We start from the raw sequence: 14,210 nt of genomic DNA, 5'->3' as shown, positions 1-14,210 counted from the left end.
GGTACGGAGAGGAAAGCTGCAGAAGTTAGGGACGATTATTTTTTGGAAATTTTTCTCGCTTTTCTGTTGTACAACCGAACAGAATATTCACACATAGGCCACTTTCGCCACATCTACTAGTACACCTCCTGGCTGTGTAAGCTGGTCACAACAGTCGACAGGAGAAAGTGTTTGCCATGGGTTGCAATATCTGCTGGTGAAAAAGGCCGAGAAGATTGGAGGCTCGGAGTACATGTGCAACTACTAGATTCTGATGACCTTCTCAATGTCCCTATCGACCGGCTAGAGATATGCCTCTGTGTCGCTCGATTTGCACGCTCTTGACATGTCTTTGCGTCTCCGCAAGTTGTAGTCCTCGGTAAAGTGATATGAAAAAATCGGTCATTAGTAGTAGGAGCGAGAGAGTGAAACAAGGAGTTACATCTGTACAGAACCTTGGCGAATTAGTTAATCAGGGCTTCCTGGTAAGCGAATAGCATGCTTTCTTTTTCCTCTGAGATGCAAAAATTCGTGCTCTCGAAACTTCACTTGCTCTTTGAACGTCCGAAATGAACCCCGGCTAGCAACACTTTCATCCGACCTGACAGCCGTACGGCACATTCTGTGAATGAACTCCAATTGCTTCCCAGGAGCGTTGGTGTCTTGGACAAGAGCAGAATATCCACTAAGGCTAGTTTGGCACATTCCACATCGCGTGTTACACAATCTTGGTCCCGAGGTAAACTGAATATTCGGTGTGAGCCGAATTTTTTTTCCAGTGCCGTAATAGCCTCCCTTGTGTCTGCGGCTACATAAAACTTGTATCGTAAATTCAACCTGAGGATCTTATCCTCGAACGTCTTCAGTCCAGTCAGTCTTCTCCAATGATCTGTTGTCCGAGACCCATTTCCATAAAATTCCTCGCTCACTCCCTTGATATCCTTGTCGATGGTTCGGGATCGAATGTGTACCCCTACCATGCCTTTGATGTTGATAAATGAGGGGTCATGTACAAGATGCATAATTTCTGCTGTTGGAATCAATTGCTCTCTCATAACTCGCCAGTACGAAGATGTGGTCGAAATGATCCTGGGTGCAAAGCTTGACCTCACAACGTAGGCAGTCTTCGCGTAAACATGACGTCCAGTCCGGGGGTTCACAAGTTGCTTCAGTGGGTTGTGAATATGCTTCCCCTGAAATCTCATGAAGTTGTAAAAGTCCACCGTACGCATCGCGTAATCTTTTGTATTCGAATCTCCGGGCGGCCAGTTCATATTCAACTTATCGATCGTGATAAGATCATTAGCAAAGAGATCAGAGAAGCGACAATTCAGATGCACGTCTGGTTCCCATATCAACACGAGCACACGTCCAGTCACTCTCGCCACCGCCATGGCAGAACCTAATGCTCGAAGGCGATTACCTAACCCGTATTGTGCGTGGATGAAAAATGCTCTCTTAGAGGTCGATTGACTGAGACCCCGAAGCAGTTTTCTCTGTGAATCATCCGACATACCTTCGATAAAGACCAGAGGGACACCGTAGACACGATTGAGTACGTCCGCCACTTCGTCTATATCAAGATTGGATAAGGTCCATTCTTTGACAAAATTGTACCACGCCGCCTGAATTGTCGAGCCAGGTGTCAAGAAATTGGGCATGTTCATGACACCGGGAGAAATAGATGCATAGCGACCCTCCACTTTCTGCTGAGACCGATAGAAGATATGCCTCGTCGCCAAGGCGGCCACACTATCCAGGGGATGGCCACCGCTTCCAGTCTTGGTGTAGTAGTTGATCTGAAATTCGCTCCAGTTGGTGAGGTTTGGACTGAGATGAAGCGAATCAACACTTGTAAGCATGATGTTCTTCTTCTCAGCGGCGTGCAGTGCGGAGATAGCATTTTCTCCAAAGGCTTCTCCCCCACGACTGGTATCCCATAAAATGAGCAAAAAGCGCCCTGTGTTCATTGAGTAGGTAATTGCTGAGGCGATGGCGGCAAGACGTCCCGCTGCTGATGAGCCGACGACGTGAAGAATGAAAAGCCTTAGTGGCACTGCACGCCGTTTGTTCTGGGCGTTCTGTACTCTTGTCAGGAGCGCGTATCGATGTGAAATGGGGATCTTTCGAGAAAGGCTGGGCGGAAAATTGAACGAGCGGACCAAGGCGTTTTCTACAAATTTCTCATTGCTTGTATCCCCCAGGCTTATCCTGAGCTTATCTGCTGTGAATGGAGAGACGTAATTGCGAGTTTGAGAGACAAGTGTCGACGACTGCCTTCCAGTTGCGTAGTATGCCGGGCTGCTGTGGTAGGCGAGAAAGGCAGTGAGACCCGTAAGAATTAAGGACAGGAGGGAGCCTAATAAAAGTGTGACAAACGGGGGGAGATGCGGGCTTCCATGCTTGCGTACGTTGAATAAAACGCGAAACCTCAGTGCGAGATAACGTTGGATGGAATTCATGAGAAGGACGAGGGCACGAGGAATTGCGAAAGACGGAGGGCGACGACGGAGATAATGTTTTCGGCGAGGCGAGGCGTTGTTAAGTAACTTATCAGATGAATCGGGAATGTTTGCGTCGAGGGCTGTCGGAGAGTGCGACATGTCAATACTGGAGTTGAGGGTGCTTGGCTGCTTCTCGGGGCCCATGCCCGGATGGTTGCACTGCCGCAGCGCACCGGACTTGCGCTGCGGTGATCAATGGACGTGGCAACTCAATGATGACGTTGTGATGGTGCGGAGCAAGGCCGCAGGCTTGGCGTCGGGGCGGTCTTGGCGGTAAGGTGGTCTGGTCGTCTTGGAAGACAACGGGGAGACTGCAAGCAATGCAGATAACAAATGAATGTCATTTCTGCGCATCATACCGCACATACTGTACGAAGTTTTTATTTTTATCTTTCTACACCCTTCTCTCTACTGTACTAACTTAGTACAGTACTACTAAGCTAGGAGTAGACATTGCTGTCATAAGAGGGACCGAACAATCACTTTGCCGTAACTGTGAACACTTCAAAGGAAGCAGAGAACGTGTACCAAACTTGTTGGCACGAGCTTACCCTCCCTACCCGTTAACAAAAAAAAAAAAAAACAGTCTCGCATGTAGCCTTTTGTTTGCGCTTCTCATCTTTAGTTTCAAGTCCCAATTCACTTATCTGACTCTTTAACTATTCACACGGCAACCATTTCGAATGTCTGAAGGAGATCTCTGTTCTCAATATGAACAAAAGTCTCAAATTTGCCACGGAAGAGGCTTCTCATCGTTAAACTTGCTGTCGAAGCTTGACTTTCGTTTGCTCTTACTGCCCTTGCTGCTCTTGCTGCTCGCGTTCTTCATAGCCTCAAAAGGTTCATCGCTTTCACTCGCTTCCTCAACTTCCCCTCCCGACAACAAACCCAACCCTCGATTCGACAGCCTTCGTACAACACTGCTTCCTGCAATTTTCTCGTGCGGGTTCGAGTTCATGAATCTCTTCAACTCAAAGAACGGCGTGCCCGGTTGCAACCGCTCCGGCGCCAACGTCGACACGACCTTGACGAGCGCCATAATTCCCGAAGTCGCCATGTCCATCTTTCCGTCCAGCTGCTCAAATCGTATTCTAAAATCATCCATGCGGTCCTTTACGCACACTACCTCCTTGTGAACGCCATTCACATCCACCTTGACACCCCCAATCTCGTCCTCGATCTTCCCCGATAGCGAGTCATGCATTTCGTCTACGTGGCCTTCCATCATCCGCAGCTTCTCATCCAACTCCCTTCGCACCGCGCGCACGGCCCCACTCACCGTCGATATCCCTTTTTGCATGGCCCCCACGGTCCCTGCAAACGTCCGCTGGCTCACCCAGGCCAAGTCCCGCAACGACACATTCCTCTTCACCGCGACGTAGTATGCTACCCCGCCAACACTCACTGCCACCACGGCCCAGCCAAGCAAATTCAGTATGTCCGATATCGTCGCTAAAGAGCCCTTGAGCGGACCTGACGGCCCCACCAAGACGACGGGGTGGTCTCGCGTGCGAGACATTTCACGTGCCAGAACGTCCATCTGCGCACTGAGCGCATCAATGTTTGAAGTCGAATTAGAAGCTGCCGATTCAGACCCTGCTGACGTGTTTTTGTTCTCTTCGGTTTGGTGTTGCAAAAGAAGTCGGGCGGCTACCGATCGCGCGTGGTCCATGTTGTTGTACAAATACGTGCCACCGTAACTCGCGCCGAAGAGCATCGCGAGCGTGCGCATGCCCAGCGCGGCCATTTCTGGAAATTTGTGAGCGTGAAGCAGATATTAGCGATTAGGTTGCTTGCATCGCCATGCAAGGGGGGTGGGGCGGTTGAGACGACTTGATTGTCAAGCACGCAATGCAAGGTCCGAGCTTAACGGTTAAGAGCGGTGAGAGAGGACTATTTCCTTGCCCCTGGTTCGTCTGTGTGTAACCATGGCGTAAACACTTGTCTCGCGTTAATTACAAGTAATTTCAGACACAATGTATTAATTTCCTTCTCTCATCCAAATACATTTTTGTTAAAAAGTTCACTTTCACATTCCGTGCTCACAACAAGCATCGCCTTTTCCCGTGCGAACTCCAGGCGCCTTCACCATCACGACTGTGCACCGGCATTCCCCGCCTCCATGGTCGGGAAGAAACCGATACCGTCCGTGACAAAAGAGGCGCTAGCTTCTCTCAATGAGGCAGAGCGGAAGATCCTCTCCTCTCTCAAGTCCGCTGCGGGCGCGTTTCGCTCTCTCTCCAGTCCCGCCACCACCGGCTTCAACGCCAATGCGGAAACTTTCGTCTCTGACCTATACGCTGCCCAGACGCTTATCCGCAGCAGAATTTCCACTACGGGTGCAGACCGGAGCTTCGAGGACAACTCCGTTCGAAGACTTGTCGAGGCCGATCTATCCTTGCAGCGCACGACACATGTTCATCGCGCCCTCGTCAACATTCTCGTCGAGCTCGACGAAATGCCAAATCCGCCGGGAAGTCTCTCCGCAGCCGCGTCGCCTAATTGGGTGCCCTCGCCCATCGCCAGCACGCCCAGAGAACTCGGTGCCATGGCTGGCGCAGCACCGAGCCCGTCGCCGGCGGGCGCCCCGATTACGATTGCAGTGCCTAGCCCGGACGCCGCTGGATTGGGCTTACCATTGTCAGCTGCCGTCACGGCTTTGAATGGAAGCGCACCGCCTGGGCCGGTCGAAGCCGAGGCGGACCAGGCGGCGGAACCGGCTCCTCAACCGGAGGGGGACGGTGGCGACCGAATGGAAATGTAGGCGCAAAATTGTGATCATATCGCGGGGAATCGGGTCGACGCAGTTGTGGTTCATGGATAAGTAACTGCCAAAGCTGCTGGCACAACTGCATGTTGAACTCGCTTTAAGCGCAGACTCGCTTTCGTCGAGGAGCTTTTGGGATACTGGACGATATGCAATGTCCAAAGTTTGGGCTGCGCGACTGCGCTGGAACACATTTTTTTTCTAGAAACCCCGCTGTTTATTGCGAGGAGCGTCTAAAATTGTCTCAACATTCTCTAATCCGGTGAGAGGCATCTTGTACATACGTGCTCAAGCAAACATCCTCACAACAGGTCAATAAACATCGAAAATGGAAGGCGGCGAATTCTCCAAAAGCGCTTTCTTATAAGGTTCATTGTCAGAGGTAGGTGGCGGTGTGGCACTCGTAAGAATCACGTTTCCTTGGTCATCAAGTTCGATATCATCGAGGTCACTGATGTCTTCGTCATCCGACGCCGTAATTGTTTTGGAATGGTCACTTCCTGTCGAATTCTTGCATGTTGTGATACCCGAGCGCACATCAGCAGCTTCCTGCGAAAGGCTGGTGCGTTCGTGGGCACCGTCTTTGCCCGCATCATTCGATGTCTCCTTCATGACGACGTCTTCCACAGTTGCCTGAGCTTCTGCAGAACTGGACGCTGTGTTATCGCCTTTGACTTGTGACGCCAACATATCAGTCCTGTCTTCAGGAATACTGAAGACATTCTCTATCCGTTTCCTATCTTCCTCCTCTGCCAGAGCAAGGTTTGCGACAAAGTCATAAACTTTTTTCTTCCAACTTGTCACCTGGCCAGCAAACGACCTCTTCGAGCATTTCTGCTTGGCTATCGGTGTCATTGGGTCCCCGCGCACACGCTGCTCTCTGGGCTTCACGGCCGCAAAGCGATCATACGCAATTGTGTTCTTGCCGTAGTCAATCTGCTTCTGCCTTTGCGACACGCGGTGTGCGTCTTCTTCAGTACCGTTTGCAAGAGCAAGACCTTCAACTACTGTGCTCCATGAGCTACGAAGCCTCTTGGGTGGCCGCTGTGATGGGGAAAGTGAGCCACAGGGGCTTCGGCTCCTTTTGTCACGAGATGGTGGTGATGGCATACTGACAAAGTGCTTGGGAAAGGATTGGTTGCAAGGCGAATTTTCGTAACTGAGTTTGTTTCGATGAAACGATATGGTGGATTAGGAGTTTGAGGTGGGAACGGGAGCTTCCTTGGGACACGCCTGCCAGAAGTACGGAGCTTAACTACTGAAGTGACGTGACACACCTACTCCACAGACAGGCCCGAAAAGTGGAGGGAAACGACGTTCGAAAATAAGTGATTTAAGTTGATTTTGGGGAAATTGGCGGGAAAAGGCTACTCCACAATTCCATTCCCCCTTCTTACCCTCCTCGTGTATAGCGACGGACTACTTAATCAGCTACTACTAGCATGCGGCCCTCACTGAGTCAGAGCAAATTAACAGCGCACGCTTGCTCGACCCCTCCAAAGACCGCGTCCCTCCAAGCATGCTGTATATACAAGTCTGCATGATCACGCGAGGCGCGCGCCTCTTCGAATAACCTGATGAGTTCCCAAACGCCCTATGAGTGTCTAATGTTTCGGTCAAATACATTATCCGCGATAGATATAAAGCTACGCCCTCTTGGACCCATCTCGCTCGCTGCCCTGGACAAACTTGGTGATGAGACCTGAACATCGTTTTTCAAGAGAGTCATTCGTAGCAGCATCGCTTCGGCATCTTCAAACGCCTCTTGCCCCTTCTGAAGCGACGACGTAATCGCTTCCAATCTCGCGTTCGACTTCTTCGCATGCAATGCGTTATTTTGCTTGTCTATCCTTGCGTTTATTGCTCCAATGTGAATCAATTCCAGTAGTTCATTCTCAAGTTCCTTGGCGGTCGTCCCAAAGATCGCTTGCATGCGCCCGAGATCTGCGGATATGAACGGAGATACGTATTGCACAATGGCTTTGCGTTGAATGAGACGGAACAAAGTATCCACATGACCCTCACGACCTAAGTGCATGTCCAGCATCAGCTCTGGGCGGATAGTGGCCATCGTGGTGAGACACCGCGTGTAACGTGAGTGATAAAAGTCGTAGATAATTTCGCGGACATCTGGGACGAGTTCGAGTAGATTGCGAAACTCCGGTTTTTCAATGACCTGTTTCGTGAGGGCCGAGCGATCCAACGTCGCAAGAGCGCACAAACCCCCATAAATGGCAACGTCTTCAAGCGACATAATATCCCCAAACTCTCTCTGCAAGTTGGAAATCTTCTCCTCGCTTGCATCACCGTTGGTTGTCAAGAAGCGCTGCGATGCGGCCGCATAGTTTCCCCGTACGAGAGAGGCTAAACCCGCGCAGGCTCGCATCTTCGCCAGCTCCGTGCAGTCTTTGTCAACGTCTGGTATGTTGGCAGCCATCATGTAGTGATTTTCAATGGGCGCAAAGTCACCGGCTTCAATGCTCACGGTGATAACTTTCATGCACATTTGCAAGTTGTGCAGCGCATGGCCACAATAATCCCTCGTTTTCGTATAGTCACCCCTTGCCTGTTTTAGTTTACCTCTCTTGTGAAAGAAATCTCCCAAGTCATTGTGTCCAGTGCGAATTACTTCCTTGTTTGCTTGTTGTTTGTTTTCTTCAAGCTCGTGCTTCAATAATTCCAACTGTTTGCCTGCCCACTGGTTTTTTCTCATGATCCATTCCTCATCTAGAGTGAAATCTTCCCCTAAGGCACCGTCAGCTTGTTTGAATATCTCCTTGTAGAGAAAAGTGTCGTAACCTTTCTTCGCTTCAGATACAGCCAGTCGAAGAGCATCGACACGAAGATCCGAATTGCGGTCCGCGATAAAGCGAAGCCTCTGAATCTTTCCCCGCGCTCGATACCGCGCTGCATACCCATCTAAGTCAAAGGAGGCGAGAGGCGCGTTCATCGCACTGCTTTGAAGCTGCGCTATGAGGCGAACTTCACCGACCGGTTTTTGAAAACAAACGCTAGAGGTGCTCGTTTTCTTCTTTTCAGAAGGTGCAAAAAGGTACGCAAAATTGCCTCACTTTTTCCCAGCAATCAGTGGGAAACTGGAATCAGAATTATCTCAGCAAAAGTGACACGTGTACACTGTGGATTTTCAGAAAAGTGCCCACCAATAGCACTGAGAGACACTCACGATTGTGTTCTTTGTGTTCTACACCAGTTAACCTTAATTAGTCCGGCCTGCACTATTTATAGGGTCCCAGCTGCACGTGGTTAACATAAATAAGCGGAGGCCGCACTGTTTCTGTACCCGCACTATTTAGGTACCCACTCATATTAGTGCAGGCCGCACTGAGTCGATTTGGAAAAATTAGAAAACCAAAAACCGCCCCCCTCTATGTTAAGAAAAACGCTCTGCCGCCCCCCTAACGACAAAATGACCCAAATAATAATAATAAAGCTGGCTAGAATAATATCACTGGTTAAGAATTACAGTCCAGTACGCGATTTAGTGCTAGGGCATGCCACAACGCAAATTGTGGCACTATTGGGGGGGTCGCACTATGACAAGAAGCTTTCATGAAGGGCTTAAAGGCGTCCGTCCCATTGGGCTCCACCCAATATAGGACGTACACGTGTCGTATTATGATAACCCGTGGCGACCGGGTTCGGGTAGCACTAAACCGAGAGAAGCACTATTAAGGAGGGCACTAAATCGTGACCCCCTGTATTGCGCCCAACGAGACACGCACGGTTACAAGTATATACGATACAGGGGAGGTTGCGATATAGTGCTACCCTGTGTCAATGGGCCGAAAACGGCACTATATCGAACCCGGCACTGTAAGATAATGAGAACGGCTTTTTTGCAGCCACTTCCTTGCATCAATGCTCAGAAAGACCGCCCGCAGGACGCCATCACTCATACTTTGCATCTTCACTACAGAGTCTGTAGTACAGACACAAGTCTAATCAAGCATTTCTGTTATTATTAGTACCGGTAGCTGCCGAGCCGTCGCATTGACTTCCTCCTTTTTCGCAGCCATAAATGCCAGCCTACACTTTTGAAGATGTCCAATTGCATCATCGGCCCTGCCTTTTTCCGCCATAGTCTCTATTCGAGTTAGCAACTGCATAATATCTTTCCGTGGCGGCAGCGGCTCTCGGGCAGTACGTCCATCCAGCTGCCTCTCTGGAGACCCTTCGTTTTTGGCTCAAAATTCGTGCCACCCGCAGAGGGGTAGCACTATATCGGAGCTGGCACTAACAAAGATAGCACTATATCGCGACCCCCTCCGTACTGTAGTGAACAGCATTTACAGTAGTATGATTTGGTAAGTTATACAATTACAGATGGATCCAGAACCCTTTCCTGACTTAGTTCCCACGCCTCAATCATTCCATTTCTCCACAATATCCACAATTCATAACAATCTGTTCCGTTTTCAACTTCCCCCCTTGGCAGTATACAAGCCCCGATCACACTTGCATGTTCTCTGCGCCACGGCCCATTCAGACTGGGTTGCGGAAACGTCCTTTCAGTGTATAATCTCAACGCCTCTGAGCCTGAGTCATGACTACCGCGTAGCACTCGCAATAGGACTACTCCATGCCCGCGTGCGATTAGAACAAAGGCTGATAGCTGAAACATTTCGAGGCAATCGAGGACGGCTGAATTGGGATAGCCTCGTGGTCGTGAAAACACTTGCAGACGGTGTACCTCCTCCACAAACGGCATCGAATTCTTTGCCGGTCTATCGCCGATTACTCGATATAGGTACAGACTGAATTCTCGGCCCACCAGAAGAAACCGTTCTTGCTTGCCATCCACTTTTTTATCGTCGCCATCATCTGTCAATTCTCCGTGCTGCCAGCCTGTAAACCCTTGCTTTCTTGTTTTCCTCTGCCTCTCCAAGAATTCGCCCCGTTCGTCCTCGTATGGTATCGAATGATTTATGCTCTGAGACGCCACTGAAGCCGCCGCGTTTTTGTCGTATTCATCACATACATGATGCTCTCTAAATTGGTCCTCATACCATTGTCGCGCGGCATCAGCACCTAGACTAGGGTCCGGCTCTACGCAATCATCATACCGAGCTATACCATTCCTGCTACAAGTCACACTCCGAATATCCTCTCGATTTAGGAATATACTCCTTCTCGGTGCTGGATGAAACGACAAGCCATTTTTCACCTGCCTCCATTGCCGGGTTGCCTGCATATCGCTCTCAAGCCACACATTATCGGTTGATGGCACCTCACACATGGCACTGTCATCAAACCAATGGACACACCATACAAACTCGTTCCAAAACGATTCTTCAGACTCTTCCATGTGGCTCTGGTAAAGGGTTTCTCCGGATGCGTATGTACCGGACTTGACATCATGTAGAGCAAAGCTACAATCGATAGAGCCGCTAGCCAACAAATTCCCGCAGGGGCTAAACTTAACAGTCGGAATGTTGTTTTGGTATGTACTTGTGATTGGCTCCGCTTCAAAAGACAAGATCTCCTCCGGGAACCGCTCCGAGCTGGATTCATTCCTTGCCTCTCCCGCCAATATCGCCCTCAAATTATCCCCGTCAAAGGACAAAACTAAAATCTTTCGTGAGTTGGCGCTGAGGGCAAAACGGCCTGTAGGGTTGTGAACATCCAGTCCCCAAGCTGAGCACAACGGAACCGTCACTGTACAAGCACGTGACATTTTCCATGACCAAGACGTCGTCAAGGAGCATTCATCTCGCAGAAGTTCAGGAACTGGACGTGGAATCCGTAGAGCGGAGATTGACGCATGTTCCTGCCCATCTGCTCTGCCTCCGGCCATAAGCAAAAGGGATCCACCTTTCTCTTCAGGGAAGTCTGCGACTCGTAGATTGTTTATGCTCACAGGTGGTTCCACTGGCACAGATATGATGGGTATGAGTTGAGTGCCTCGCGATCGAGAAATAACATAGACTGCAATGGACTCGCGAGAGTGTCCCAGATAGAGATGGTGGCCGTCCGTTGCTAGTAGGTTCATTTTTCCAGATGGTAAAGAAGATGCAAAGTCTACCCACGACCCAATAGCTCCGGAAGGCTTGGGAAGGCGAGAGAGCTCTAAAACCGGAACACATCGAAGTGGATCGTAGGACGGCGCATTGATGTTGTCCATTGCTAGGAACGTTTGGCAAGTGAGGTCCAAGCAGTTTTAGATAGAACTAGGCAAATGTCTGTAGCCTTTGTCACAAGACTTTTGACATCCGAGTCGCTATCTGGCTCACGGTTCGTTAAAGAGCTAAATCCTAGCCATTCACCTTGTCCCGGTCGACGACAAAAGGTCTGGGCACTGGACGGCGTTTTCGGTCGTAAATCGAATGACGAAAGGTGAACGCCCAGGGTGTGGGGAAGCGGGAGCGCCGATGTGCATGGGAACGGAGACTATAACCCCCTGCTGCCCTTCGGCTTATACGTGCACTCTGTCCTTGCCCCGCAAAAAAAAACACTTGTAAGAAACCAGAGAGGTGTCGCTTCAGTATTGGTTCGTCGTTCCGAAACAATACTGTACTCGAATCATATCTCGTTCAAGTGAATTTCCTATGATTCCCACGCGAAAGATCTACAGCACTTAGTGCTGTAGATCTTTCGCGTAAGACAGTAACCATTAGACCTTTAGTGCAGTTATCGCTCTGTATATTAGAGGACACGTCGATTGGTACAACAGTAGGGTAGCATACCAATCGACTCAGACGTTGCGCAGAAGATCGTCACATATGCGAAAGCGGCATCTTTGTGGTAAACACTGTGTTTTTGCATAAAGCAAATGTACAATTTATATGGACATTATCATTGGGTAAATACACAACCAAAGCCCCCTAAGATCGACTCTTTACAGAAACGACACAGTCATCATGCAAAGACCACGTATGCCGCTCTTGCCGCCAAAAGAGTTGCAACTCAAACACTCTACACTGTCAGGAACAAAACGGACTCTGTCCCTAACTACGAACTGTTCAGGCGCCCGCGAGCCTATATAAAGCGAGCAGGACGCCACTTCTTGTCACCGCACATCCTCACCCGCCCTCACTCATCCCACCAGCCCCCACGCACGCCCAACCGGCGCCCTTACACACCCAGACCCGCCTACACCCGCCCTGAACCGCCCTGACCGGCGCCCGCACTCGCACGTACCCGCCCTCATCCACCCTCACCCACACCCCACCCGTCCTCACCCGCCCTGATCCGCTCTCACCGGCCCTGATCCGCTCTCAACTGCTGTCAACCACCATGGAATACGTCACCCCCACGAAGGCTGGAAATGTTCTGAAGATACTCGCCGAGAAACGGGCGGAGCGTGAGGAAAATCTCGCTGTATTTCTCCCAGACAGTCAAGCCACTGACACTGACTCCGATGTCGAAGATTCAGACTCGCCAGTCATGGACGCCTTCATTGCGTCTGGGGGAGCCGGCGCTGTTCTTGAAATGACAAACATTTCTCTTCTAGAGTTCAACGCAATCTGGAACATTCTCAAGGATGCAATCACTACGGACTGGAATTGCGGTCGGGGTCGAAAATGCCAGCATCAACCGAAAGACGTTTTCTTTATGTTACTTTCCACGCTGAAGCACAGTGGAAATTGGGACTTTAATGGAAAGATGTTTGGCGTCAAGGGCCCAACATTTGAGCGCATGATTCTAGGGTTTGTCGAGAGGATTGTGGATGTACTGTATGATCTGGCGGTGATCAAGTATGAGAAGCGTTACACCATGCAACGTCTTCTGCATGAGAAGAAGACCTTCAAGCACTACAAGTTTGCACTGTATGCTACGGATGTCACCTTCCAGGCATGCAACAGGCCATCCGGAAATCACGAAGAGAGCAAAACCTACTTCAATAACAAGCACAAAATGTATGGGTACAAGTCCGAGGTATCGGTATTGCCAAACGGCATCGCAATTGGAGCAACGCCACATCAGCCAGGCTCTGTTTCAGACTTAACAATCTTCAGGGACAACGTCCAGTGGCATGGTTCAGCACTGGCAAAACCCCGAGAGGAAACGGAAAACTTTCCAGATGTTGGTCCGTTGGCGGAGGAATATGAGGGGCTTTGGGCTGTTTTGATGGACAAAGGTTATCAGGGCGCAGCAGATGTCATTAGGGAAATAAGTCCGAAGAAAAAGCCAAAGGGAGGAATGCTCACTTCGGAAGAGCAGCGGACAAACCGAAACATTAGTTCTGACCGCATTATTGTAGAGAACTACTTCGGGCGGCTCTGTACGCTATGGGCTGTAATGGCCAATAGATGGAGGTGGGATGAGAAGCATTACGACCACGTTTTCAAATTGTGCGTTGCGTTGACAAATTTGCATGCCAAATGGCACCCATTGAGGGATGTCGACGGTCTACACGCCAAGCAGTACAAACGGCGACTGACTGAGATCGGCGTCAAAAAAGCTGAAAAGCGTAAAGCTTCTGCGAAGCTCTACCGCGCGAAACGTGCTGCACGCATGTCCTCGGCGCTGGGTGCGGATGGAAGAGGTGAAGAGATGGGCGCGGGGGCGATGCTGGACATACTTAACACTTAGTATGCTTCGAAGTACGCCACTGCTTACTGTGTCAGTGCTCAAACTCGTTGTTCTTTCTTTATGCTTGCTCTTTTGCGCAATTTGCTCCTGTTTGCGCAACGATTGCGTCAATTGCAAAAAATAAAGTCTTTCACCTACAAACGCCGTTCTCTGCACACTGCTTAGTGTTTTCACATTTACAAAGCTACTGAATTCGAGCTCTATTGTGAACATAAATCGATTTTTTTTCGTTACAGTTGCCCTCACTCCACAAAATTATCCACAAAATAAGATCAACAACTCCATTCTTCTCCGAATAAAAGCCATTCCGGTTCTGCGCTCTTCACATTGCTTGTTTACGGGCAACAAAAAGCACATTAGGGACATGCATAGCCGCTTCGAACCAGCAATAAACCCATGAAAACAAG

At 49.9% G+C, this 14,210-nt stretch overlaps 4 protein-coding genes; all 4 read right to left on the bottom strand.

Moving 5' to 3' along the window:
* Nucleotides 1–35: 35 nt before the first annotated feature.
* Nucleotides 36–2,441, bottom strand: CHC_T00001500001 (hypothetical protein). XM_005712145.1 is given in 2 exon segments: nt 36–524; nt 525–2,441. The coding sequence occupies 1 exon segment, from the start codon at nt 2,439–2,441 to the stop codon at nt 525–527; it is 1,917 nt and encodes a 638-aa protein (XP_005712202.1). The 3' UTR covers nt 36–524.
* A 651-nt stretch (nt 2,442–3,092) lies between these two features.
* On the bottom strand, nt 3,093–4,200 carry CHC_T00001499001 (hypothetical protein). XM_005712144.1 is given in 2 exon segments: nt 3,093–3,207; nt 3,208–4,200. 1 exon segment carries the CDS (start codon nt 4,198–4,200, stop codon nt 3,208–3,210), a length of 993 nt encoding a protein of 330 aa, XP_005712201.1. The 3' UTR covers nt 3,093–3,207.
* A 2,644-nt stretch (nt 4,201–6,844) lies between these two features.
* CHC_T00001498001 (hypothetical protein) lies at nt 6,845–8,200 on the bottom strand. The gene has a single exon (XM_005712143.1). It carries the CDS (start codon nt 8,198–8,200, stop codon nt 6,845–6,847), a length of 1,356 nt encoding a protein of 451 aa, XP_005712200.1.
* A 1,339-nt stretch (nt 8,201–9,539) lies between these two features.
* CHC_T00001497001 (hypothetical protein) lies at nt 9,540–11,392 on the bottom strand. XM_005712142.1 is given in 2 exon segments: nt 9,540–9,580; nt 9,581–11,392. The coding sequence occupies 1 exon segment, from the start codon at nt 11,390–11,392 to the stop codon at nt 9,581–9,583; it is 1,812 nt and encodes a 603-aa protein (XP_005712199.1). The 3' UTR covers nt 9,540–9,580.
* Between the last annotated feature and the right edge of the window lie 2,818 nt (nt 11,393–14,210).

Source organism: Chondrus crispus, genomic scaffold (assembly GCF_000350225.1).
Source record: "Chondrus crispus Stackhouse genomic scaffold, scaffold_100, whole genome shotgun sequence".
In the NCBI taxonomy this organism is placed as follows: Eukaryota; Rhodophyta; class Florideophyceae; order Gigartinales; family Gigartinaceae; genus Chondrus; species Chondrus crispus.
The sequence above is the reverse complement of the archived record's forward strand: the minus strand, read 5'-3'. Positions and strand labels throughout refer to the sequence as shown.